The 27,851-nt window shown below is 34.6% G+C and overlaps 1 protein-coding gene across 1 annotated transcript in view; it reads right to left on the bottom strand.

The window, feature by feature from the left end:
- RIMS1 (regulating synaptic membrane exocytosis 1) overlaps window positions 1-27,851 on the bottom strand; it is a 347,536-nt gene that overhangs the window by 118,774 nt on the left and 200,911 nt on the right. The window contains exons 9-19 of the mRNA XM_085316042.1: window positions 23,569-23,615; window positions 22,585-22,697; window positions 21,421-21,551; window positions 20,921-21,092; window positions 20,621-20,777; window positions 13,167-13,323; window positions 11,937-12,062; window positions 7,663-7,725; window positions 3,243-3,320; window positions 2,789-2,902; window positions 2,237-2,326 (exon numbers count right to left, since the gene is read on the bottom strand). Of these exons, the coding sequence (XP_085172168.1) occupies window positions 2,237-2,326; window positions 2,789-2,902; window positions 3,243-3,320; window positions 7,663-7,725; window positions 11,937-12,062; window positions 13,167-13,323; window positions 20,621-20,777; window positions 20,921-21,092; window positions 21,421-21,551; window positions 22,585-22,697; window positions 23,569-23,615 (1,248 nt within the window). The remainder of the gene's footprint in view (window positions 1-2,236; window positions 2,327-2,788; window positions 2,903-3,242; window positions 3,321-7,662; window positions 7,726-11,936; window positions 12,063-13,166; window positions 13,324-20,620; window positions 20,778-20,920; window positions 21,093-21,420; window positions 21,552-22,584; window positions 22,698-23,568; window positions 23,616-27,851) is intronic.

Below are 27,851 nucleotides of genomic sequence, written 5' to 3'. Positions count from 1 at the left end.
CACATTGTACTTCACAAACCCACGTATTATGTCTCCTTGCTATAAGCATGATCAACGACAGAACTTTGTCTAATCTCTTCCTAGAGCATTTCCAGTAACAAAGTCTAGGCAACCTTCCCGTATCACCTATTCCAGTTTTGAATTATACTCACTTTCAGAAGTATTTTCTGATGTTTAACAGGAACTTATCTTACTCWAATTTAAGTCCATTATTCCTGTCTTGTCCAGCATAGGCAAAAAATACTTTTTGCATGTCTTGGACTTAATTCTTTGTTCTTCAAACTAAAAGACACTTTTCTGTCTTTTAGGGACTGTTTAAGTCATTATACAAGTCATATTTTACAATTACAAACTATCATTTCATTGAATACTCAGCTTGACAGATGACATCTTGAAATGAAACTACAAAGCATGTACTACTWACGTCCATACACTATATATGAGTGCAGCTGTATACATCTACACACACAGTTACTAATCTGCTGCTAAATCTAGAACAGTATTTTGGATTTCATTGTGCATTGCCTTACTTGCATCAGATTTTTTGGTTCACTTATCTCTTGTTAAAGTATTCAACAGTAGAGGATGAAACCTTCTAAAAGTATTTCTCCCCCCAAAAAAAGTTTTGATTTTTTTGTGTGTTTAACATCTTGATCCAAAAATTGGGTGCATTGGAATAATGACATCTGTGTCCAAAGGAAAGAAATGCATGTCACTATTCCCCTAGCAGAACCACACAGGTACACGTTATTTGCAACAAAATCATCATGGAAGTTTTGAACATAAATGTCATAAAWAACTTTTTTTTACCCTCATAAAGGGCTCAAAGCCAAAAGCAACCATTCARTCACCCTCTGGGAGTTCTCAAAGCACAGACAGAAAAATTTCATAGTGACACACTATTTTTCTACACACACAGTTACTAATCTGCTGCTAAATCTAGAACAGTATTTTGGATTTCATTGCGCATTGCCCTATTTACATCATATTTTTTGGTAACTACCTATATGTTAGTTATGATATCTCAGGATAGATCTTAAAAAGGAATAAACTAGTGTAGATCTAGTTGAAATACTATCAGTAGAAGACGTAGTCACTCCTGTATAACTGCACAATTTTGAGAATACTAAAATTCCAAATCAGGGAGCAGTGGGAAAGGGRACAGAAGAAAAGGGAAATTCCACATACCATCAAAAGAAGAGAAAATTTATCTAAAAGGCAAAAGTAATTTCTTGCTGCTTTTATTTATAGGACCTCTCCCCGACAATTGAAGTGAGGCAACTGATTAACAAATAGATTGTGGGTTGACTGATAAAATCATCTTCATATTATTAGCTGCCATACTAATGAAATATAAATTGTACAGGTGAAATTAAACTTCCAACACAGTCAATAGGAATCTGTTATTGCCTTTGGTGAAGCCAGAATTTCACCCTAAAATGGAATAATTCTAAGACWAAAATGCTGAAGGCACTGAAAAATTCCTTTGTGGAACAATCTCACCTATCCAACGCACCATTAGTATTTGGTTCACTTAAGATTTTGAACCAAGCTATTATAATATGAAAAATTAATAAAGTATCCACAATACACCTGCAGAACTTAAGGAATTAATCATTATTTAATTTAAATTATAGAACATGTCTTCCTAAGACTTAGGTGAACCTCAATATCATGTCACAGAGTGAAAAATTTAACACACTGATAACCTTGTTATTTAAATAGATGTAAAAGCAGRTGCTGCAGATTAGATTAAGAAGGCAATGAAGTTTGGTTGGCTGATTTGTAGAAAATACATCGCTATACATCTACAGTTCTGTTTTGAAATACGAGAATCTTGTCGTATAATTTGTAGATTATGTCACTGCCTTATGAGCAGTCCACAAAACAGGCAAGAAATAAATGTTATACTTCTTAGCAATGATGAAGAAGATTAACAATCAAGTGGTGCTTCTTCAGAATACTGCACTTAACACTGCAATGCTATTATCAGCATACTGAGGACTTTTGTAAGCAATGACACCAGCTTGAACTAAAACAAGGAAAGAAGCCAGAAGCAGTTATAAACTCCAACACACAACTTACATGACATACATGAATATAGGAGAAAAAACATCTACAAATACCAAAGCAGACATGAACGTACAGATATGTAGAGTACTCATGTGAAGAAAAACAAAACTGATAGAGATCACCAGCACAGATGACAAGAAATTCATAAGTCTTTATTTTATACCTTTCTCGTTCTGGTGAATGCAAACTAGTATCTGGTCTCAAGCAGTTGGTACTAGCACTCCTAGCCCTGTCAAGGGAGGGCTGCAGTTCACTAGTGCCAGTGCATTGCATCCAATGGTAGAAGAGAAAGAAAAAGAAAACAAAGAAGGGAATACAATGTTAGATATTAACTCATAAAATAATGCTCTCTTTACAGAAAATGTAGAATCACAATGATTTAATTAAGAAAAACATAAAAAGAGCTGACTGGATGACAGTGCAAAGATTTGCTTAGAAAGTAAAGCCAAACAAAAGACTGCTAGAAACTATTTGTTAAAAATTCTTGAAATGTTTAAAACTAAAAGAATCGAAACAATACCCACTAGTAAGAAAGCGGAATGAGAAATACCAAACAATAACTCTAAACCCTTAAAACAGTAGCAAACTTTAAGCCAACATAAAAGGATGTGAAACACTATATATTACGTAAGAGCAGTTTACAGTGAAACTATTTTATTCTGCAAAGTCATATTAGATACTAAACAGGAGGGGGAATTAACCCTCAGTTTCTTACCTAACCAGTAGGTCATCTCCAAATTTCAGTATTCGTGAATTAAGGCAATCACGAAGAAGTGAGATATCCTGTCTAATCACTGACTTGGTCTTAGCACATGCAGGCAGAGTTGAGCTTTGTAAATTAAAACCATTTAAACAAAATGAAAATAAATCTGACATATAACCAAAATCATACACATAAAGAAAAGAATGTAACAAAGAAAAGTCTAACCTATAATGTTAATAGTGATATTTTAGTATACTTAATGATGAAGAAAATTCTACCTAATATAAAGTGTTTGTCTTTTATATGTAAAGGTTAATTTAGACATTTACAGCAAGTTATTTTAGAATTATATCCTTATCTCTCCATTATCAAAACTATAAGAAACATGAATTTTTTATAAGGCAATGCTATTTACTTTTTTTAAAAGGCAACTAACTACTTAAAGGGGACTCTAAGTACTTCTTACCTGTATATGTTCCAATGAATACCATTTTCTAGTAAAGGCATCTTGGGTGGTAGTGTTTTATAGTGCCTAACAGAATTTCTTGAATGTGGCAGAATAGAAAACAAAACAGAACAGAACAGAACAAAAACATACCAAAAATAAAAATACAGATAAAGGTAAGGCAAGACTGATCAGAACTTAAAATAAATGCATGATATTCTACCAAGCTGAAGAGCTTGATGAGCAGATTTCTCAATATATGATTTTCTCAGTTCAGCTATGGTGACAGCAATTTGGGGGACATATTTATGTATTTACGCTTTTTTTTAGTACAGAAAATTAATGATATTACTAGCACAGATCAGGTTTTTTCCTTGTAATAAAAGTAATTAAATTCCTTTAACAGAGATTTTTAATTACAATATACAAGTTGTTGTAAAATATTAGGTTGATATTAAACTTACTGATATTTCTGTCAGTAATGCTTTATTTAGACTTACTGACACATTAACTTCTCCAGTAGCTAAGCATGAAAAGCTTGTTAAAACATCTATATGTATATATATAGTGTCCCAAAGTCAATTATAGATGCATTAGCAGCTGGCACTTTAGAATGCTAAAATCATTTGGAAGTGATATATCAGCTTCAAAAACCTCACAGTAATTAAATGCTATTAGTAATCATAAACTAATTTAAAACAACTCTTATGTCAGCCATCACAGCAGAGCTCAAGGGTGTTATATGACAACTCTCTAACATTATATGATTACTTAGAGTACGTATTATTTTAGAACAGGGGATATAGATTGCTTTATCCAGTTCTGCCCAAGTGAATAAAGGAGAAAGGTAGACTGCCACCATCTGCCTTTATATTATAACCAGGAGCATTTCATCATTTAAGGGTTAATAACCAAGTTCCAGCAATTTTCCACATACCCTACCTAGACAGAACTGTGGTGGTCTTAGAAAAAGGACTAGCAGTTTTGAGGGTTTTGCCAGCTTCAAAAACAGGCCTTCTCAATAGGATTGATTCCTACTGACACTTAGACCTAGGTAGAGCAGACCAACACTTTAAACCTGGCCATGTCATCCAGAGATGAAACAATCCCCTTTCTAGAAACCCTAATATTTGAAAAACCTTAAGGGATTTAACTGAGGAGCTTTGACCACTTGTAGTACGGTCATTACTGCTAAAGTCATTGAAGTTGGGGAAAAAAGGACTGAATGTTCGTGAGASGATTGAGTTCATCCTGGCTTACTGCAGATATTACCAACATCAAGCTCGGGTGTGAGCTAAGAGGGGGACTGCAAGCTGCACGTCTGCAGCACAAGTATGCATTCCTTTCCACCGTCTCTGCTACAAGGCAATACCCGCCAGCAGATGGACACGATAGACAACTCGGAACAGTTATTTAAAACTGGTGAAGCAAATTAACCACATGACTTGACTTGCAGCATCTCAGGTTAATGTGACAGAACCTCAACTTCTCTTTCCCGTTTTAAGCTGAAGTTGTCAACTATCCATAAAAAGATTATCCAGGAAGTTGTCTAGAAAACAAGAATAATGCCATATAACGCTATTTCTAACATGAATAAATGTTTGTCAGGCCATTATAAATGAGAAAGCAGAAGAGAGATGCAAAACCAGTATGCAGACCCAATTTTTTTGTGAAAGGGTTCATGAAACTGTATAGTAAAGGATGGATATTGGTAATTTTGTTCTCAAACTTGGATTAGGCTGTGTAAGCTTCACAGACAAGTTTAGAAATTTACCTAGTGTTTTCTGAATACTCACATTCAATATAGTATTGAAAGTATTATTCTATTTTATAGWATCCCATAGTTGTTACTTTTAAGGGAGTGGATCTGGTACTTATTTGAATATAAGAAAATAACAGTAATAATTCAAATGGCAAACTAGAAAGGTAAGCAAGGGCTGCATTGTCTGAATTTAGTGTTTCTCTTGTTCCTCTTACCTAATCTGCCTATGTTCCTCTTACCTATGGCTGCCTATGGCAAATTTTTAGTAGAAATTGGTTAGCAGAACAGACAGGGTAGGAGATTTGTAATGCAATTGGAAATCTACAGTGGGTGAGCAAAGTTCACCAAAAGTTCATCATACAATGTTTAACTCACAGATTAAGTGACAGTTTAAACACTGTCACTGAAGAAGAGGAAAAGGACCGAGCCCATAGCTGGGAGGCGAGGAAACTGTAGAAAATGCATCTGGGAGAAAAAGRCTGTAGAAAGGAGGCTGGAAAAATTGCCATTATATGACAGTAAACTGACTGAAAACAACAGGGAGTGAAATAAATGATTAATCATTAATAAAAATGTTGAGGCAAAAGCTTTTTTTTTAGCTGCAATATGGGAGTGAAACTCTATTGAAATTTAAAATGTAAATTTTAATGCAACAACTGCACTGGTACTCAGCTTCTTTTGGAAGTATTTGTATTTGCAATTTTACTATTATACAGTATAACAGAATTCAACCATAACATCTTCAGTTCTAATTCAGTTAAGAGAATTAAAATAACACAGGRCAAATCAATAGAAACTATTATGTAGGAGAAAATCCTACCAGAGGGAACTGAAAAAAAGTGCATTATATAACATGGTTTTAAAAGTTCTGTGGCTTTAAATATATAACAGTGACCTAAATACCCTTAATAGCACACAGTTCCTGAACCAGAAAAATGGTTAGCTACTTCATTTATACCACTTGCAGATGACATAACCTACAAAATCTACTGATTCTAACCGAAAGATCTTTTCTACAAGCTGATACATCTTCCTAGTAAAGTTACCAGATGTGTTAAAAAAAAAAAGGCAGGAGAGGGAGGACAGATTAGATTTATTAGACAAGGATATTTCAGTTCCATTTACTTTTACAAAACTGGTAACAGGGAGCTTCAAGCATTGGGGAAGATAATGTAAAAGATTAAAGATAAGCCAAAACTGCAAAATTTTTTTTTGCTTGGATCTCATTTTTAGCAGAATTCCAAAATGAAAGCAGCCTTTATAAAGCCCTCATAAATCACTGTACTTTCCTCTACAAATGACAAAAGCTAGCATATTATTACGTGTGACAAACAGTAAAGATCTTTGGCCTGTTCTCAGCTGTCCTACRGACATTTTGAGCTAGTGTAGACTTCCTCCATGGCTATACTACACTTTATAGGATTTAAGTTAAATATTTGGAAAGGTCAAGTTTTTTATTATGGCAATAAAGAAGCCCTCAATCTATAAAGATGAGCAGGCAAACACTTTATTTATTAATAATKACTATGATTTTATGCTGATATAATTCCCTAATATCAGACACATGAAATGGGATGAGTATACTCTATTGAAGAATCAATCCACAAATAGTTATGTAATGCTTTTCAAGTTAGGAAGAGATAAAATATGAGTGTCAGCAGCAATTGTAAGCAGCTCTTTCAAAAGCTTATTTGTTTACTAAGTAGAAATGAATGACTTCATGAGGTCAGGCCTATCAGCTTGATAATTCTGATTCAGAATAAATTACTTTCCATTTAAATTATGAAGTTTCAGGAAGTTCTAATTCTAACTTGTTCTCTGCTTAGATCAGCACAGTTTATTTTGGTCTTAAAAGTTTAATTATCTGACTACAATTAAAAAAAAAATCTTTTTAAAAATCTGCAAAATAATGCAAGGAGAGAGACCAAAATTAGGTTGTACTACTACAAGGTAGTAAATTGCTCACGTTGTACAACACCTACAAATGCGTCCAAACATTTTAGACTCTCATTGTAAACCTACGCACAAGCTTAATTTCAGACATCAAGGCTAAACGAAAAGCATAATTTCCACTTAATCTTTTTCCTCAGAGTAATAGCCTAGTTGAACTATGCTCTGTCTCTGAATTTTAGGTGCTTGGAGGAGTCTGAGATGTTTTGCACATCAGCYCTGCAGACTGGGATTTGGCAGGTTAACGTACAGAACCTGCAACCAGCTCATCGTTCTTCTGAAACTGTATCTTCAACAACTTGCTGTCAAAGCTCTAAGAAAAGGGGTCTTTGTACATATGCTCTCAGCACTGTGCAATAAATAAAAATGGAAACAAACAAAAAAACAACAAAATAGGAATGTATAAAACTATAATATAACGGGCATGCACTGGGAGAGCAGGACTTCTGTGACTAGATAGACAATCTACCACAAAACGTAGCTGCAARATCAGCAGTTCAACTATTTTATTCTTACTATGGAAGTTAACAAAAACATATATTTATTTCAATCTGAATAAAAACTTAAAAAAGAGAAAAAAATGGAAAAGAATAATTGACACTCAAATTACAACACATTAGAAAATTCTTTACTTACTAGGACATAAATACAGCCATGAAAAACAGCTGGGCACGCAAAGTATACAAAACTAACCAGATGTGTTCATGATTACCAAATTCCTGTATTTACCTGATGGTATGTAGGCACTCTGCACTTCTTCCTCGTTTTGCTCTGGGCAGCATAAGAAGCTCACTGCACAGACAGGATGGGTGTGAGTGAAACAGATATAATTATGAAGCATTAGATGACATGAGTTATGCCAATGATATGCAAATGAAAACATAAAAAGAAGCAAGAAGCTTGCACCCAGATAGATAGCCAGATAATGTTCAAACCCAGGCACCACTTCTCAAAGAATGTTAACTAAAAAAAGCCTGTGACAACTGCATTTGCAGCAAATTCCTTTTGCTTTGGCACCTAATTTTGTGAGTTTTCTCCTTTCAAAATTCAGAAGTACTGTTTCAAAGTTCTTCACGATAAAAGCTCACAGAAATCCACAAACCAGTCACATTTCACTAGTAATCTCCTTTTTCAAGGAGTAATCGCTTATTGGAGAAATGGAGAAATATTTTAGAAAAAGGAAAGCCAGTGTCTTCTGGATTTTTTTTAAGTCATAAAAGCTTACATGAAAATGCAGAGAGGGCTAGTTACTGATTTACTGCAAGCTTGTTTATGTTGTAGCAACTGCAATGCGAAGAGTAAGCAGTTACGCTTTGGGGAAAAAGGAAAATACATGTTCACTGAAAATATTACGTTTAGACAAACGTAACTTCTGACTCAAATCTCTTCACAGTATTATGCAATGCAATACCTAAGGAAACAGAAAATTTGCTAATCGGTTATCAGATTTTTTTTTTCTAATTATTTCCGTTTCACGGATCAGCCATCTATTATAGTATTACTTTACTGTGACCCAAACACAYGCTACAGCCAGCAAGATGGGTAAAATTAATATATAATTTATGTCTATGGTAAATATGACTATGATATGACATATCATTTGAATTTATCTTATAGTTTTATGCACTTTAGCACAACCGCAAAGACAAAATCCTAAAATTCCTAATTATCATAAACAAGAAAGTAAAGCTAAACTTCATGGAAACATGTTATTTTAAAAGCTGGGAATCATATGAAGTACTATGGCGACAGAGAGAAAAAATACAAATATATAAAGGAGCAGTTGTTCTATGTGTTTTAGACTTCAGAACATTATAAAATGACCAACTTAACTGATGCAGCATAGGTAAAATTTATGTAAAGTTCTAAACTTGGAACATTGAAATAATCACTTGTAAGTCACACGTGAGATTTAAGTTTGCATCTGGAACCACTAGCCTTATTTTGATGCAACAAAATATATTAAAGGTGAACTGAATTGTTTTTCTTAAAGTGAAAAATAATAAATCCATTCAAGCTCTCAGAGGACTAACAGAATTTATCTTCAAGTTTCCAAATTACAAATAAATATAATTCATTTTAAGACAAAGTTACCATTTTCTGTAGGTACCCAGAATTTTCTTGCAAGGGCTGAGGAAATTAGCATCAGCACTACAAACACGCAGTTTCATGGACTACTTCCTTATTAGAGACATTAACTGCTATGGGAGAAGGAAGATAAAAATCCCAACAGTCTAAAAGATGRTGGATGCAAAGTCCAAGTTAAATCTCAGGATACTTTGTTAATAKTCACTCTATCTTTGCTAAGCCAAAAAGTATCTACTATAACTGGCCCATGGTAAGCGGTGATGTAAAATACATCCATGAAAGGGATATAAAATAGGAAATCCAGCATGAAAGCACCTAGTTAAAAAATAAAGCAAAAGAACTGACAACTGTAGGGCACTGACAGTATCCATAATAAACTAAGACTATTTTGCATTAAAGATTATTCTTCTAAAAAAAAAAGTGTTTTGTAATGGGAATGTTTAAGTACTCAGATTAACAGATTTTATTTAGGAATAAAAAGAACAGAAAAGCTTGAAAGAGCTATCTCTKTGAGAATAAGATAATGATACTAAATTCAGAGCAAAGATATACTGCTTTAGCTAGATTTCCTAGTAAAAAGCTTTTCTAGCAGATATATATATTATTTTCTATAAATATACATACTWTATTTTACATATATAATTTAAGCATATATAAAAAAGGCGAAGTGGACAAATCAGTTCCCCCTGGAAATGTATTATACCAGATGCTTTAGTAAGAGGCTATAATAATTACTTTTATGACAAATTATTCAGAATATTCAATATTAATTTGGGACCAATAGCAGATCACTGAGAAAATGACCAGAAGTAACCAGCAACCGCAATTTCTATTCTGGAACTATCATAAAAATCCTATGGGCCTATTCTCATTTTTTAACTAAGTATATGTTAAGTATGTTCAAGAAGGCACTTGTTTATATGAGAGATTCAGTAAATGAATAATACATGATACTGATGGTAATACTGAATAAAAATTTTAAAAAATCCTTGGATGTGAAAGACAATCTTTCTCAACGAGAACTGCTTTGGCCATCCCTACGAGGCCTTTCCGATGATGCTGGGTTTATTTATTGATAGACAGGCAGTGGAAGCTGTAAGAGCTAAACAGCTTCCACAACCAAAGAAATCTGGGAGAAAGAGAAAAAGCAAAGTGGGAAAAATGAGACCACTGCAAAGGAGAGTAACTGGAGCTGGATTTAGATCCTGCAGATAAGCCATGTATATTCTTCATATCTGAGCTTTAACTTCCGAAAAGTGTTTTCTGAGCAATGAAAAGAAATGAAGATCATTTCTTACTCCACTCTTACATTCAAAGTTCATTGCTGCTGAGCTCTGTTCWGATGACTTATCTCCATGACAGCCTCAATGCAAGCCCTGTTCTCCATGCATAATTCATGCACATATCAYTTATACATTCTGAGACATTACTGTAAGATAATTTTACATACAGCTCTCTATATTTATTCCTGGTGAGAAAAGTTGCTTTTTAATGTCTCCTCCTCTTCAAGTCTGCTCAATAAACAAACTCTTCGACAAATATTTTCAGGAATACTTTGAATATATTACTACTTACAGATGATAACATGAAACATTCGCAACAAGTGGAAATTACTTGAATTAGCTTAACTATAAATCTGATTTTACTACAGGTAAAAAGCATTTCAATTCACCTCTAAAAGTAAATTCAGTACTACAATCCAACTCAGACAATTCTGTACATACTTCTTGCCTATAAAATATGACACAGAAATTTTAAATAGATCTGAATAACTCATTCATCTCCATATGTGTGTTATCATATTAAAAAACAAAGTAGGCAAGATCATATACAAAACTGAACTAGTTTAACTGTAAAAGCCATCTGCYATTCATTTTCTATGTTGCTTCAAAACTGGTCAAAGAGTTCCAGAGATTTATTTCTTCAACGTGTCTTCAYATTACTACAGAAAGCATTTTCTGTATTCAGTTTACTCAATTATTTTTCATTCTTACTCACAACAAATGTTAACTTACTGTATAAAAATCCAAAGYTTTCACTAGGACAAYTGATAGTTTATGAATGGTAAAACTGCCATTACAGCATAGCTATTTGATATTTTTGTAAGTAAACAAATGCCCCACATACATTGATAATCTATATGACTGTCACCATTATGTTTCCCACGTATTGAACTGAAATACCTTTTTAACATTTTCTAGGTATAAATTCAAAAGAAATTTTCTTTTGTTCTTCCATTTTAWTAAAAGATATTTCTATATAACTGAAAACATGTCTGCTGCTAGAGAACCAATGTTCTTTGAGGAGTGTAGTCACTGCATRTATTCCTGGGAGAAATGCATGTATGCCAAGCATCGAAGACTACAGATTTTTGCTAATTATGAGCACTGTAACTCTCCTTGGGTACTGTACCAAATTCAGCAAAATGTTATATAAGATGTCRTAAGACTGCATATGTAGATGTCCAAAACATATTAGTATAAGAATACAAACTATGGCACATGCAACTCCCAAGCAGTAGGAAGGCATGCCTGGTATTTTGTTGACCACCAAAACAGACAAGCATGTGYCTGTGTTTTCGTCACTACCAGGATAGCTATGGCATGTATGTAGATTAATGGATTTCTAGCAAAAACCTCTGGGCTTACATTCATGAAACAAACAACAGAATATACCCAAGGACAAACACTCAAGAACCATTACTCTAGACACGTGCCATTACCGCCAGCCTAGTGCAAATTTTTACCATGAAGGAGCCATAGATAATTTAATCATGATCAGTTTTGACCATTAGGATGATTTCTCTCTCCTTTCCCATTATTATCAGACTGTAGTTTTCTACTGAACATTTGAAAATTAGGCAAAGCGACACAGACACTTCTAAACTTGTTCCCAGATTCAGGCTGACAATGTACCTTTCTTGATCTGACAAATACTGACTATCCATGTCTCTGGATCTGTAATCAACTGGACTTCTGGAGGCATCATGGTGTCTAGTTGGAGAGCGTGATCGTCTCATCTGATGAATTTCATCTAAACTCCTGAAAGGCACACATACATACAAAAATTTCATTTGTCCTGTAAAAAAATACACCCTAATGGATTACAGCACAAGTCAGTTGGAGGAAATCTTTAATCAGTAAATTGTTAATATAAAACTTTTTTAAAACAAATCTGGTTCCTGACAAAAATTTCCTGCTTAAAGTATAGGGAGCAGTCGCTTCTGCCTTTATCAGAAGTATGTGTGTATTCCAATGCACTGAGGGACTCGGCAGAAGTATTTTTAATGCTTATACTTAAAGAATAACTGAGAAAACATAAGAATTGATAATACTTCACACAAAATCAAATTAAAACTTTATTAATCCCAAGCTAAGTGTCATAGAGAAGAGGAAGAATTCTGTACAACCTTAGGCAGCCTCTGAGCTCCTTGACAGGAATTTAAAGCTCTCTCCATAAGGAACAAAACAAGAGAAGAAACYACTCATTTCTGACAGGTAGATTCTGCCTTCAGTGTAATAGCTGGCATTGCACGAAGATGCATTAGTTTTACAAAGTGTCAGACTAAGGGATGGTGGAGCTGATTATCAAATATTTCGTGTATTGCACTTACAGAGAGAAAGATACAGACTTTTTCCAACAAGAGCACATACATCTGTTYGCAAAAGAAGAGAAATTGCCTCATTCTTTTGACTATAGGAAGAGGAGTAAGTGCCATAGCCTGTTTTATGTACAGCCACAAYCCTCTATCTATTGAGGATGCATAACTGAAAAGTGCAACTGCTAGTGATAWACAAAAATGCTCAAGTGCCTTCATAGAAGATTAAGCCACTGACTGAAAACATTTCTGAACTTACATTTTTGTCATGGTGCAACAAAGAATGATGAATTACAAGGCAAATACCAGTAAGGAGTTTTTTATAAGGTTATGATGAAGATTTTGTTTCACGGGTGCTCTTGAGTGATTAATGAGAGCATGCTTCAGGTTCATATACTACATTCTTAAATTAATATACAAAAAAAAAAAAAAAAGAAAGCATCATGAAAAAAAACAGATAATTGTTGAACATAAGAAAAATCAACAGGAACCAGTGACATATTATACAAACTTCAAACATCAACATTCAATGTTTCATGATGCTTACCTCTGTAATGGCACATTTGGTAAACGTGAACGGGTCCTGCCCTGATCGTCGCCACGGTGAGGAGATACAGATCGTGAACGATGATGTGTTGTTCTTTGCTGTTCTGGCACAGTTAGCGTTGTAGATTTAGTTTCTCTAGAACTAGATCTATAACCTACTGATAAGAGGGCAACAAGAGGAAATTAGAGAATAAAAGTCTGGGTTTGCAAATTCAAATGGTTAGTTCTTCCAGGAATGTTCTGTGAATCTAAATGTTCACATAACTTTCCAATGGTCATTCAGCCGTCGAACATCCTGACATATCATGCATGGAGGACAAATTACTAGCACTACCTTTAAATGTCTACCTGTACAGAAGCAAAGAAACTGAGATGACTTTCAGTAGGTACTAGAAGAGTGGGGGAGAAGACTGAACTAGTTTTCTGGCTTGGGGAATAGTACCCAGTGTTGATATTCCTGTGCCTTTTCCATTTAGCATATTGTTTGCCTTGATACACATTTTGAATCGCATCCTAAACTAGATAATGAACATACAAAAGATGAACTGCTTTCAACAGGTGCCCATCATCTTTCAGACTTCAATTGCTAACTTCCTGACATCTGACAAGAATCCTAYCCTCACTGGCAGAAAATTTGTCACTTCCCAAATTATTGTTTAGGTTCCAAAATAAGCATTTTGCTACTTCTCTGAATTTGTCTAACTTCAGTTTCCTATATCTGTCCCTGTAACATTTATTCTATTCAGCTAAAAAAACAGCCTGTATCAGAAATCTTCTCTCTATGCAGGAAAGGACCATGATGGAGTCATTTCTTTATCTTCAATCAGATAAATTAAGTAAGTTGCTCTTTTTAAGCCTCTTGCTATGATGAGCCAAGCTTTTTTTTGGTCTGTATTTTGTACGATTTGCATAATTCTTGTAGTTCTTTTCTGACCTTTTAAGAAATTTGTTACAGCCATCTTAAAAGTATAGACTGGAMAGAATCAGTATTGGGCTCGGTCATGTTTACAGTGAAACTCAATAACCCATTTCACCGCAAGTCTGAAGCCTGATCATAAACATCAGAGGCATCCAGGCTTTTTTTTCCCCAAACTAGGCATCAGTTTACTGATCTATTCTAATAAACATCTAACCTATCTGAACGCATTATCTTAACACTAAACCTGAAGGAAGATATTTTTAAAAAGTGGTAAGTAATCCTAGGATCAGAACATATTCCACCACAGAACAGACTCATCTAAATAATATATAAATGAGAAAGGAGACGTATTAAATTATGCATTTCATAATGCTAGGAACTCTAAGACTGTTTTCTCTGATTATATAACTTACAAAATCACAGGCTGAAGAACTATGGTTATCTTTTCCAGTACTGAGCAAAGGTGAAAATTATCCAAATATAACTGAAAAGCATCTAGGTGTTGCAGTGTCCTACACCAGCCTCCAGTCTTATGCCAATTTTCCAGCAACTTTAGTCTCTAAAAAATAGATCGGCTTCAATAATTTCTTCCTAGCATTTATCGTTACAAGTATGAGATAAAAAAGACAGGTGGGATGTAGACAGTGCTGACGAAAAGGATGACTAGACAGTTTTACTATGGACTTTTTGGTAACCATCAGAACTAGAAAGCATGTGCAGACAGGCCTTTGCAAACGCAGCTATCATTTTGTCTAATTCTTGCTTCTTATACTTGGTACTAGCCAGGGTTGGTGTGAGAGCATGGGACATACCTTTTTTCTTCCATTTGTTGAATCAGGGGGAGGGGGAGGTCAAAAAATCAGGGAACCAGGAAGCATTATGACTTTTGATGGAACATTGAGGGTTGAATCGGGCCCAGAGAAAACTGCTCTTAATAAAAAAAACATATCACATAGCTCAGAAACAAACAACATCAGTTACCGTTATGCTGTGTGCACATGTATACTGTTCTCAGACTACACTGCTTTTGACATCAGAAATAATGAATGTGCTTTCATATTTAAATAAGTGACACTACCCAAGCTTGGGGGGGGCTGGTGTTATCTGAAAAACAGAAGAGGGATGGACAAAAATGCCCTTCTCAGAGAGCTCACCCATAGCTATATACTCAGCAAATGCTTGCCACATGGGTGTTTTTAGTAGCAAAGGCTAGTGAGTGCTGAGTGCAAGACAGGCCTGTGAAAGTTGATGGCATGCATTGAAGTATCTACACAGGGGACCAGCAAAATAAAGGACACCAATGTTTCACAGGTTTTGACGTACTGTGATGCTGAAATGTTCTTCTCTCCTGAAAAAGAGTAAAACTAGAAAAAAATAGGAAGTTCTTGCTGACATCAGGACAAGGACTGGRTACAAATTTTGAGGGAAAATTGGGTTTCCCTCAGAAAGATTGCAATGGATATTCTCTCATCTTGAACACTAAGGTTGCTGCTGAAGATGGACCTGTTTTTTTGTTAAAGGAAGACAAAAGACTACAGCAGACAGGAACTGGAAGTGTTCTCTCTTCCAGGATGACTAAATCTGAGCTATATCTGCTAAAAGATACTTCATTTTCTGAACAAGCTTGCTTGAGAGAAAATCCCATCTCTTTGATCAAAAAGAACACTAGTTTACACTTATTTGAAAACCAAAATCAAAACAATCTAAAACATCTTTCCAAGATTTAAGCAACAAAATACATTTTAGGTTTTTTGAATATAAATTTCATTTTAAAGTATAATTATAGAATATCTCTAATCCATCTAAAGAACTATACTGAGAGTAAACCTATACACCCATACATCTGGTATCCAAAGATAATTTTTTGCTATGTATTTTTCATAGTTAAGCTGTCTGGGAGACAATATCGGACATCTGTGCATCCTGTGTACACAAGACTTACAGAACAGAGAGAGCAATAGCAAACATCTTTCAGTTCAAATATTAGTTGAAGTATTGTCATTTGGTCAAATTGTATCCATACTTCTACAGTGACCCACAGTGACAGAACAGTAACATTTCCTAATATACTCAAATAAAAAGGCTCTCCAGAGTGAGCAGAGAATTTTTTGCATGGCCAGCGTGATAGCAGCAATAAAGCTTATGGCAGTTTATGCAGAAGTTTCTCAGTTGCTCATGGGAAACTCTCAGGTGTGATATGGAATGGAAGCTGCATGGAGGATGAAAATAGTTCTAGCAAATGCTCTGATAAAGTCTCTGTTATTTCTCAAAAATGGACAAYACAGAAAATGACAAGGCATTACTGTCACCCTGCTGCTACAGGAGGAAGGTAAGTACAATACAATCATTTATACAATTATATATTTTATATATTATTGCAATATACAAGATGATAAATGTGGGCAGTAGAATTATATAAATATAAAGAATGTATGTGTGATAGGACAGAAGAAAAATATTTTTCTTAAAATATTCTGTAAAACTGCCATTATTTTTTATGCAGCTGTCTTTGCTTCTGTCTACAAACAGCGATTCTTTGCAGCTGCTGAAAGCTCCATGAAAACAGTCCTCCCTAATAYTACTAAATGCTAATGCTGCATTTGCTTTAGTGATTGGTATAAAATTTGAAATTATAGTTAAGAATTTCCAATAAATATGTGAAATTAACCACAAAATTTTCATCATTACTTGTGCACTTACAGTGATGATGAAGCTCAGCTTTTGCATTTGTACATTTTGCAGTTATACATTTGTTTCTTTAGAAAATAATCTCTGTGAAAATTTTGAGATATTAAGAAGGCAAAAAACTGTCTGTTCTGAAAATCTATTCTTCTCTTAAAATAGTCTAACTGTAAGAACATACCTTTGATAAAGGTAGAGCTTCTTATCGTATACAAGCAGCAAGATTGGTAATGTAAGCAAGTAAACAGTAAAGAAAGGAGGGGGGCTTTTTAAAAAAAAACTTTGTATTTTTGATTACATACTGGGAACTGAATTTTGATATTCTTATTTCTGATGAGAAGGAATATCTTAATCCTAGACCTAATCTAGTTGAAGTCAACAGAGACTCCGCCAAAATGGTCCAAGTGTGCATGCGGGCTGCGCTGAGATCCGACGTTACGGAGGGACGTGGCTGTGCACCGCTCCCTGATGACGCGTGGGAAATCTGGACCTGAGAGCAGCAGTGCGCTCTGGTGACGTCCGTGACTTTCAGAGGGATGGGGAGGAGGAGAAGTTTAGATCCTGCAGCACAAGGAACCTCCATACAACTTAGTTGTAACAAAAAAGACTGTTTGGTGGAGAAAATACTAAGAGTACCACTTTGTGCAAATAAAGCTAGCAGGTCACAGTCTTAAAAGATTTAGCAATGTGGTAACTAAGGAAAGATGTTGGATAGAAAGGCAGAAACACAAATCTGATCTTGGTGCCCATGCACGTTTGTGAATCTGTGCCTAAGAGTCTCGAGCAATGCAGCAGACAATGGGACCAGCAATGTTTTCCAGCTCTAGCTGCAAAATACTTTTTCCTATGCTTTCTAGTTTGTCACACATCAGTGATTTATGACTGAAATTTTCTTTGCCCACAGTGTCTAAAGTCCACCTCATTATAGGGATTCAGGCTGCGCAGATAAAGAAGGCACGTATTTGTAAGTGTATCCACTTATCTCATAGGAATCACAAACAGATGGACTCCACCCACATCTGACAAAAAGTGTACCCATTAAGCTCCAAAAATACAAATTTGTATTTTGTCAGATCAGCTGCCAGAATGCCTCTGACTAAGGTGACTTTAGGAAAAAAAAAGGGGGGCCTGCTGAGGAAACTTCTTATTTCTGTTTAGAGACTCTTACATTATAAATTCTTTTGTGACAGATGAAATCAAAGACATACTTGAGCATGCACRATCCTAAGAAATTTCCATAATAATCATAGTTACTTGATATGTATAATAATGAATATAATCGAATGTATTCAGTAGTCATTTTAATTTTGAATATTTCCTTTGTCAGATGGAAAATGGTTTATTTCAAATGGGAAATGGATGCCTTGAGGAACTGGCAGCTGAGAAACGCCTCTGTTCTTAATATGGCATACTGAAATCTTCCAGATAAGTAAGCCTACACGGATATACCAATATCTATATTACCAACTAGAAAAGCAAAATAATAAACGGGAAAAAGTAAATGGAAATATACGATTTGTTTTCATTTGAAATGTTCCCTCTCAGCTGATGGAAAATTTTCAGGATTAACTACCCATTAAGCCAGCTATTGTTACTGGAGAGAATGGAATTAATTCCCCTCTTAGTTACTCAGGTGCAAATGTATTAAAGCAAGGTAAGAATGAAATCACATAAAAGGAAGGAGAATTTGGCTCACTAAATATCAAAATAATACTGCCATAATAAAATAACTATTTTTTTAAATCAATATATAATGAATAAAAAGTCATCAGGTTATTTTAAACACTGATCAATAAAACCGAGAACTTTCTAAATGCCACCAAAATTTAACTGAATAATTCTCATCAGGAAAATTCACAGAAAAACTGATTTAGTATATGGAATAATGTAATTTAATAATGGATTTAGTAATGGAATAATGAATTTCCAGTGAGTTTGGGACAATTGGGAGACATATTAATCTGATCTGTGGCAACAGTCTAACGAAATAGAAATATCCGGTATCAAAAATGATCCTCAAAATTTAGTGTCTGTAAAGRGCGCCATACTAAAAGTTAAAATCATAATAGTCTCCACAAATATGCACTTATGAACATTTAKGGTAATGACAGTTCATGAAGTTCATGAAAACTCTAAAAGATATAGCCATGCTACATGCATCTTACTCTACAGCCATGCATTTTCAATATAGTCCATGGAAGACTGCATTATATCTAAGTTTCAAGCAAAAAGCAAAATAAAAAAATGCTTGCAACAAACAYTGAAATCTTTATTCTTATTTTAAAGTTGGAGTTAAATATCTAAATTTTAATAATGCTTAGAACGTTATGGAGCAACTTAAACAATTTTGAACCATCTAATGATTCACATATGAAGAATGGTATGTAAAAGAAATATCAATGAAAGAATACTAGAACCTTTTAATTCTCTATAATTTAAAAGGACAAGTACCATGGAATAAACAGTAAAGCTACTTTCTCCACAAGGCACTTTCCAAAATTAGTATCCTCAACAATTTGAAATGTCATAATGAAAAAACAAACAAGCAAAAAAGAAGAAGAAAGCAGGACCATGCTGTTCACCCACGCACCTGGAGGAACAACTCCAATACCATCATCAACATCATAATCTGAGATGTCACTATCACTGATTGGCCGAGATCCTGCACAACAGTAAGGTAAACAAATACCTGAACATCTGGGCATATTGTAAAATGTAAAAATATGTTCTTTTAAAGTATTGCTAAAATTCAAAAGATAATCTAAACTGTAAACAATACAGGAGGAGAACTAAACTGYCTTGATTTGCAGTGATGTTTCAGGAGACAGCTGAGCCAACTCAACAGCTTAATACTGCTGCTGCAGCCTCTTCTYCCCTTCTCCTTCCCCTCCTTCCTCACTAATCTTCTACTAGGTCAGCTCAGCTCACTAAACCAGCARAATGCTAACTCAATATACAGAAAAATGAAYGCTTTTTCAGTGAGCTGAGTAAGCTGAACCAGCCTGCTGAACTGGAAAGGAGATGTGGTGCAATATAGTGAGAAAGKGGAAGAGGACAGAGCTTTTAGGAAAGTTCAGAAATCTCACAAAAACTAAGCTCTCATTTGCTATCTCTATGTATTCTTATGCGGTCATTATAACCATATCACATTTCTAAAATCTATTCTTGAATGTGCCTCTATTTGCTATGCATTGGCTGGAATTAATGACACTTATATTGAAGAAAAATCAGAAAAATAGCTCTGGATCATACTTAAAAACAATCCTCTATGACCTATTTATTTCTAAATTACTTTAAGTTAAATGAATAGAGAAGCTAAAATATTCAAATATTTCAAAACATTCATTACTTTAATAAGCATTATACAAACATGCTATCAGATTCCTGAAAAATAGCTCTTTTCAAAAACAACCATACCTGCCAAAACACATACAGAACTTCTCTTTACTGCAAAAGCATGCTTCTCATCCATAAGTATATTGGAGGTGGAACTACTACATACTGCAAACTGGTTTTAGATCTCACAAGTCCTTCACACTTTTCTCTTTTAAAACARAAACTTTTAATTACTACCAAAGAATCTGGTAATGATGAACCTCATCTTGTATTTAAAAGGTGAGTTATGCAAATAAATGTTCTAACAATTCTCTTTTGCTAGTGAAAACCAAAACAATTTCAACAGGTTTCACATACGTAGAAGCTCTACATTGACATGTCCTAATGTCATAATTTCACATCTCTTTTGTGCCATTGTGACATTATTGTCATGTCAAAAGACTTTGAAATAATATTTTTACCTTGTATATGAAAATTCTAATTTAAAATTTTAAAAGATGAATGGAATTTGGACATACTTTGTAATTTTTTGCTAGAACTTTCTCCGCCATGGACATGTCTTCTTGGCATGAAGGGTGATGGTTGAGGCAGAGGTAGTGAAGATTCATCATGTGTCTGTAGTTTATACCAATGTGGTTCATCATCTAAAAGTGCTGTCTCCAGCTCTATAAGAATCTAGCAGAAAAATTGTAAGGTTTAATTTTACTTTTAAGGAACGATAAAATTAAGTAGCATGCCCACATAACAAACACATATAAAATACATACATACATATAAATAAATTATGAACTAATGAGAAATGCAATTCTATATGTCACCTCTCCAAGAAATTCACTTTCTTCTTCTTGTACTCTTGGCTGATCCCATACAGTTATTTCAAGCATTCGTTCTCTAAAATCTCTACGATGCACGTGTGAGTAGAGAAAAGTTTGGTTCCATTTTGGTTCTAGACTTTTCTTTACTGTTTTGGTCCTCCTTTTACTTTTATCGCTGAAACATAAATATTTCTTGTAAAATACATGTAGAAATAAATCACAAAATGCCATCTACTTACTATCACTTACTGTTTTCATTCTTTCTGATCTGATAGTGCCTAAAAGAGAAAAGTATTTTTTCTACAGTAGCTCATGTCCATCCAAATATCCACAGAGTTAATCTGATAATGGATTGTAGACCTTGCATGCAGTTTTTCCTGCATTTAATCTAACTTTAACAAATTATATAAAGGAATTCTTTAATTTGTAAGCATTAATTTTACACTTGATTCAATAATTTACAATGGTCAAATATAAAATAGATTTCTAAACTGAAAAACTACCTTCTATCTGGAAGAAAATACATTTTTACATAGGGATTCCTAGGTCGTCCATCTACTCTTGGTGGCAAATCTGTTGCTTGCAGAACATTTACTATTAACTGATGTCCCACTTTGTCATACCACAGTTTCACCTATAAGAATCAAGTTACCAGAAAATATTAATCAAAATGAGAAAAAAAATGAATTTTCATACTGCATCACATTAACTAGAACCTAAAAATAAGTATTTTCTCAAGAGACAACAAGATATATCTTACTTCAAATCAATATTATTTTGTTAAGCTAGATAGCAAAGATTTGCTATCATACCAAAGACTTTTGTATCTACCAAAGCTGAGTAAAATGGTGGTGCCCCACTGTACTTACACTGTTTACTGTACTCCCTGCAAAATCATTTATTTGCGAGTCCAAGTAAGTGAGTATATGTCTTAGCTCTGTACCATAAAAGTTACATTTCAAATGGGAATCCCAAACTGCAGCAAAGGTTGAGGCATGGCTGAAACCATCTACCCTGATTTGTCATCTTGCAAACCTCCTTATAAAAAGTATATTATACAGCTAAATTATTTCTTAAAAGAATCGTAGCATCATGACATTTTTGAGCCTGCTGTATACTCAGAAATTAATATAAGCTACATACTCAGAAATTAACGTAATTGCTAAGTGATTTCAGTCTTTTAGAGACTCTTAAGTATTTACAAATCAAAGGCTCACAATATCTTTAATAAGCACGGCTTCAATTAGCATTACAGAGAACTCCATGATGCACTGTTTATCTAAATTAAAATGCATTACTGACTGAAGAGTATAACATTTACAAGAACACAGCTCTTCAAATGATCCCATAAAGAAGATTAAGTGGTACTAAGCCTGTTATCTGCAGATTACTGGACATGCACAAAATAGTTACTATTTGCAATGTAGAGGGTACAACGATGACAAGCTACAAGGCAYTTTCATGGGCTCTTCATAAATGAAAGTCATATGACAACAACTTTATCTCCAGTATGATTACAGTAATGGTTTGTGAATGTGTACAGGGGGTCTAAAAAACATTTGAAAGCTGTTGGACCTTATCAGAGAATGTGGACGGCCCCGGGACTAATGCTTGAATCAGGCTAATACGTTTGCATTATTAACTCAAGAAAAACAAAATATGCTTACAGAAAGCTGCCCTGGTAAAACCTGTGGTGCATCCCTTAGAGCTCCAGGGCTGGTTGGAGATATAACAGAAATAGAAGGCCTTTCCATCTTCTGCGATTCAAAAGAACTTGAACCTAAAAAACATATGAGAAACTCATGAACTTTCCATCTGAAATTTTGAAGTCAATTTGATAATTTATGAATTGCCTTTTCTTTGGATTGAATAAAGCTTGCATAAACGGTAGGACTCTAGATAAGTAGAATGTTAAACTGGTGTAGGTAAGCTGATAGAAAAGACTGGCTGGCCCCCTTATCCCAGATTAAACCTGTCATTTTCTATTCTGCTCTAAATAACATATTGGAAAGGTGCTTCTCATATAACACTGACACATCAAACAATATGTTTTAACCAAAACATTCTCCACAGACAGAATTATGCATGTGAAATCTTTGATGAATAAGTCCATATTTATTGCGCAGTTTATACTTCCAGTAGCCTCTGGAATGTAATTTCCATTCCCAAGGAGTAGAGATGTAGCAATGTGGAGGAGCAAGACACACGACTGGCGTGGAGGGTATTCCTGCCAAAGTAGTCTAGTTCTCAGCCAGTGCAGCAGAGCCCTCACTAGCGTGGACAAGCTCATTACGGTAAGGTGCAGCACTGCAACAGCACTCAGTGGCCCTGCAGGGCTCTCATGCAGTGAATAACTGTTTTGGGGCATAGATTTACCAGTAGACAGTCTTGAAATGCAAAAAGTATACACCTGTATGGCCCTAACAGCATGCRATACAAAAGCAAACAATAAAATCCTGCCAACATTTGAAATCAGTATAGCTTTTAATCAAAAGAATATTGCTTCAAATTTCACACATAAATAGAAAACACATTGAATTTTTTCATATAAAATCCTAGGATCTTTCAAAGTTTCCCAGCACTTAGCTTTCAGAAAATTTGTAGTTGAAATGATTATACTTGATAAAAGACCTTAATTAGTGCGTACTCACTAGACTCTAGTGGGGGATGAGAACTCTCAGGAATCCGTGGAATATCACTAAAACATGAATATACGTATAATAATTAGAAACAACTGAAATGACCTCCTGCTATAACAAAYAAAATGGTTATGGGACACTTCTTTTAGAAACACAGATTTTTTTTTGTTCTAATATATCAGGGAATAGAGGGGAAAGAAAGGGGAAATATTTAGACAGTCAACCGGTTTCCGCTAGTGTTCATGAAAATTTTAATAATGCCAAACTACTATTTCTTTCTAAATGAGGAACTAGAAGAAGTAACAATGTGAGCACTACAATGTTAATATTGTGGATAGATTCCACAATATTTTTACAAGTAAAACAACAAAGAGCTTTTATGAAAGGAAAAGTAGCAAAAGGGACTATAGCTAYTGATGTTCAACTATTTTGGAAAAAAGAAATAAAGAGATAGATTAACTCACTAGTAATTTTTATACAAACGTCTCAACGAGTTCACAGAATGAAAGTGGTGAAAATTTCTTACAATAACAAAGAGAAAAAGCAAGCAACATGAGCAATGTTAAACCAAAATGAAAAATGCATTTCTTCAAAGGCTAAAAATTACCACACAGCATATTACAAATGAATATGGTCCTTTTTCTGTATACACATACAAGTACCTAGCATAAAGATATATATGTATATTCAAAAATCAAACTGGTTAAGTCCATATACATTGATTGAAATTTTGCCATCAACAAAATTACCCTTCCATCAAAATCTGGATGATATTAGCTCCTGGCTCTATTCTTTTCTCTGCACTGATGGAAAATACATTGCAAAAGTAAGAAATGACTGCTATTGTACAAAAGTTAGTAAACTGTGGCAGGAAAATAGAAACAGAGCTCTTAAACGGGTTACTTAGGAAGATTCTTCATCAAAATAAAATGATATAAACTTAAAACTACAATAATGTTTCTAAACAATATTTACAAGATTTGAAGTATTAAACTGGGCATTTTAAAGGTGTGCAGGCATTTCTCTGTTCAGTGAAACATTAATTTACTGACTTGGAAATCAGTAAAACCAAGGCTCCGAGGTGTATATGACATTGCCAAAAAAAAAGAAACAGATGCCTACATCAGAAAAAGCGTGTAAGAGTGTCCATCTCTTTGAATTCCACTTCCAAATAAATACAACTGAATTTCAGTAAGAACAGCTACTGACACTGCACAGGCACTTTGAAAATCTTAGCCCAAATGCTCAATCAACTAGTCATAAATCTGCATTTCAGGTCCTCTTATTTCTGGTCTGTGTGCTTAAATAAAGCCTATCTGCTCTCCCAGCCAATACCTCACTTCAGCTTCCACCTCATATCACTGAACAAGAATGTGCTTCTCCTTGTCTTGACTTCCTGGTTCAAGAGTAATGTGGTTTTCTCAAATTCATGGAAACATAATGGTATTATTCATTCTCGACATGGCATATTATTGTTTCATGAAGATATATCCAAAAACACAGCAGGTCTGTCAAGTAGATTTTTGTCTTTTAACATTTGCTTTCTTCAGTTCTCATCACTCAAATATTTATTCAAGATATTCAAACTGATTTATCTGTTCACTATGACATTGTTTGTACTTTTTTCTTGTGCTAGAATATGAACACTCCTCTCCAATATAGCTTTATTTGTATTAATATCATATTTAAGATAAAAGTGTTTAAACAGTTTAAATAGAAAGTTCAACCTCTAGAGTCAAGTTACATATGCCTGGCTTGCTGGAGAAAGACAATAAAACACATTCRTTTCAACTTTTCTTGTATCGTCCACGATAGTCCACAGTGCAAAAAGCTTTSGGGGAGCACAAAAAGGCGACTAAAACCAAGCCCAGAGAATGATTATGTACATATAAGCACTTAAGAATTGATTCGCTTTTACACTAATGCCCCTTTACACTATTAGACTGATACAGACCAGTCTAATAATAAGAGAATACGAGAATCAGATTCACAGAGTTTACCAGAGAAAAACTCAGTATTACTCTGCAGACAAAGACGCTATACCATGAGAGAACTGGTCAGGATGACAGTATTTTCTCCATTTAAAGCCRGTAATACAAAAGTCTTTTTGTATAATTTTGTATATTCACCAGGCAAAGGTAAGTGACAAAAATAATCTGATCTTTTTAAAGACTATACACATCTGACAGGAAAGAACCAATAGTACAATTTATAATATATTTTTCTAAATTCTTCATAATTCTTATGCAAAACTCACCAAAACAGAGGAATCTAGAAGATACATTTGCAGACAAAATGCGTGGTTTGCAATAGAAATATTATTTGGCAACTTTCTCACCCACCCCTTTCATCCCCACTGTAGTAGATCACATTCATACTTAACAAATCCCTAAAACTTTGTGCTACAATGGAGAGTATTTTGTTTTTTTTATTACTGTTAGGAAATCTTCTCTTCTATATAAGTATGTCCACTACATTTATCTTGTTTAAAATAACACAGAAATGTGARACATAAAAAGTAGAGAAATCAATTAACTAAGTATGCAATACAATGCCAATCATAAAACTTGTGGTACATTATTCTAACAAGCTCTATCATACACAGTTCTACTTTATAAGTGCTATCAATTTCAAAATTTGCATGAAATAATTTAAAGCTATAGTTKTATCAGTATGTGAATTTCTTATAAATTTAATAATCTAGTTTATATAATCACTTCTTAAATATTATATGCCCACAAGAACAATTATTGGTGYACTGGATTTTGTCAAATGTATGAGTGATCTTTTCTTTTAAATGTTAGCATTCTAATTAAAAAGAAGTTTCTAAAAATAAATTTGTATCTAAAGCATGCAAAGTAGCAAAATCATTCTTATCTAGACTATTATTATTTTGGATTGCAGGAAATGTTCTGACATCATTAATCACAAAACTGCATTTTAGAAGAAATAGCAGAAACCTTACGACTTAAAATATTCAAAATTAGACTAGCCAAAACAATGGTAAAAAGTATGGCGTAGTTAAAGCACTTACTCAAAATGGGAACAAAATTTTACTCTGCTTTCAAAGCAATGGGAATGTCAGAAAYCACGCAGTAAAGAAGTGCCTACACTAAACTGTCTCTTAGTCTCTACTTTGAAAGGCAAAGCTAACACTAAGTCTTATTCGATATTACGTAGGAACACCTGTTGTCCGACCCTTCCACTCCTCCAGGACTACCTAAATCCGTACCTGGAGCTGCGGTTGAGACCGACTGTTGGGTGCAGACGGATGGTTCGTGAGCATCCAGAGTCAATCACCGCTTCGTAAAGCACATGCGCAGCTCTTTCCAATCTCTCTGAGGACTAGGGAAGCATCATCCTCTACAAGTTCTATTTTTCAGAGTTCCTGCCCCCAACACTTGTCCTCCTTTTCCCCAAACCTTCCTTTCTCACCAGAACCTGCAGCTCACTCAACCCGCAGCCGGCGCTGGCGATAGCGCGGGAGCAGCTCCCCGGAATTCAGCACTCGCTGCTTTGTCCCGGCTCGAGCCGCTTGCGAGGCCGCGGAGCACAACCCCTACTACACCAGGGAAACAACTAATTGGCACTGTTAATAATATCCGTGGAAATACAAGCAAAGACAATTATAATCAGTCAAAGAAAACAGAAAAGCAAAAAGCATTTTTTTTTCTTTTAACCTGTGCTAGCTCACRTAAGCTCACCGGAAGGCACAAGAGACAGTTAGTTACCACGCCAAATTCCTTCTCTGAGCAGGACGCTGCCACAGGACTTTCTATGTTGTCTTATCTTAACAGCCCCTTGTGTTTTTATGCATATTCATAGGTACTTTCTCCACTCATATTTAGATGTCCAACCCCTTAATTCCACTTTTTATAGGTTACTTACCTACCTTGCGTTGCAATCATTAGCATTGACGTCAATTAGTTCCTATGGTGTTTCTATGGTATTATTGTGGTTATACAGTTTATTGTTATGCCTTCATCTGTTAATAGCACCACATTTTTCACATTTTCTCTAATAAACATCCTACAATTATCCATTACTCATAATTACATTTGCTGATAGACAGAGAAATCCAAATTTACAAGACTAAGCAAACTGTTTAGGCATCAGTTTTGTAACTTGCAGTCATCTAATTTGTGCCCTTACAGACAGTCCTCCACTTAAGTCAAACTCTGTCATATTTGGGCTTTTTAGAYCTAATATGCTAGGTCTTTTAAAATAAAGGCCATCAAATGTGCTGGTACATTATTTGCATTATTAATACCGAGAGATGAAAACACTTAAATTAT

This window comes from Rhea americana, unplaced genomic scaffold (assembly GCF_003343005.1).
Source record: "Rhea americana isolate MKP2758 unplaced genomic scaffold, rheAme1 scaffold_45, whole genome shotgun sequence".
NCBI lineage: Eukaryota > Metazoa > Chordata > Aves > Rheiformes > Rheidae > Rhea > Rhea americana.
This window is presented reverse-complemented; position numbering and strand designations above follow the sequence as displayed.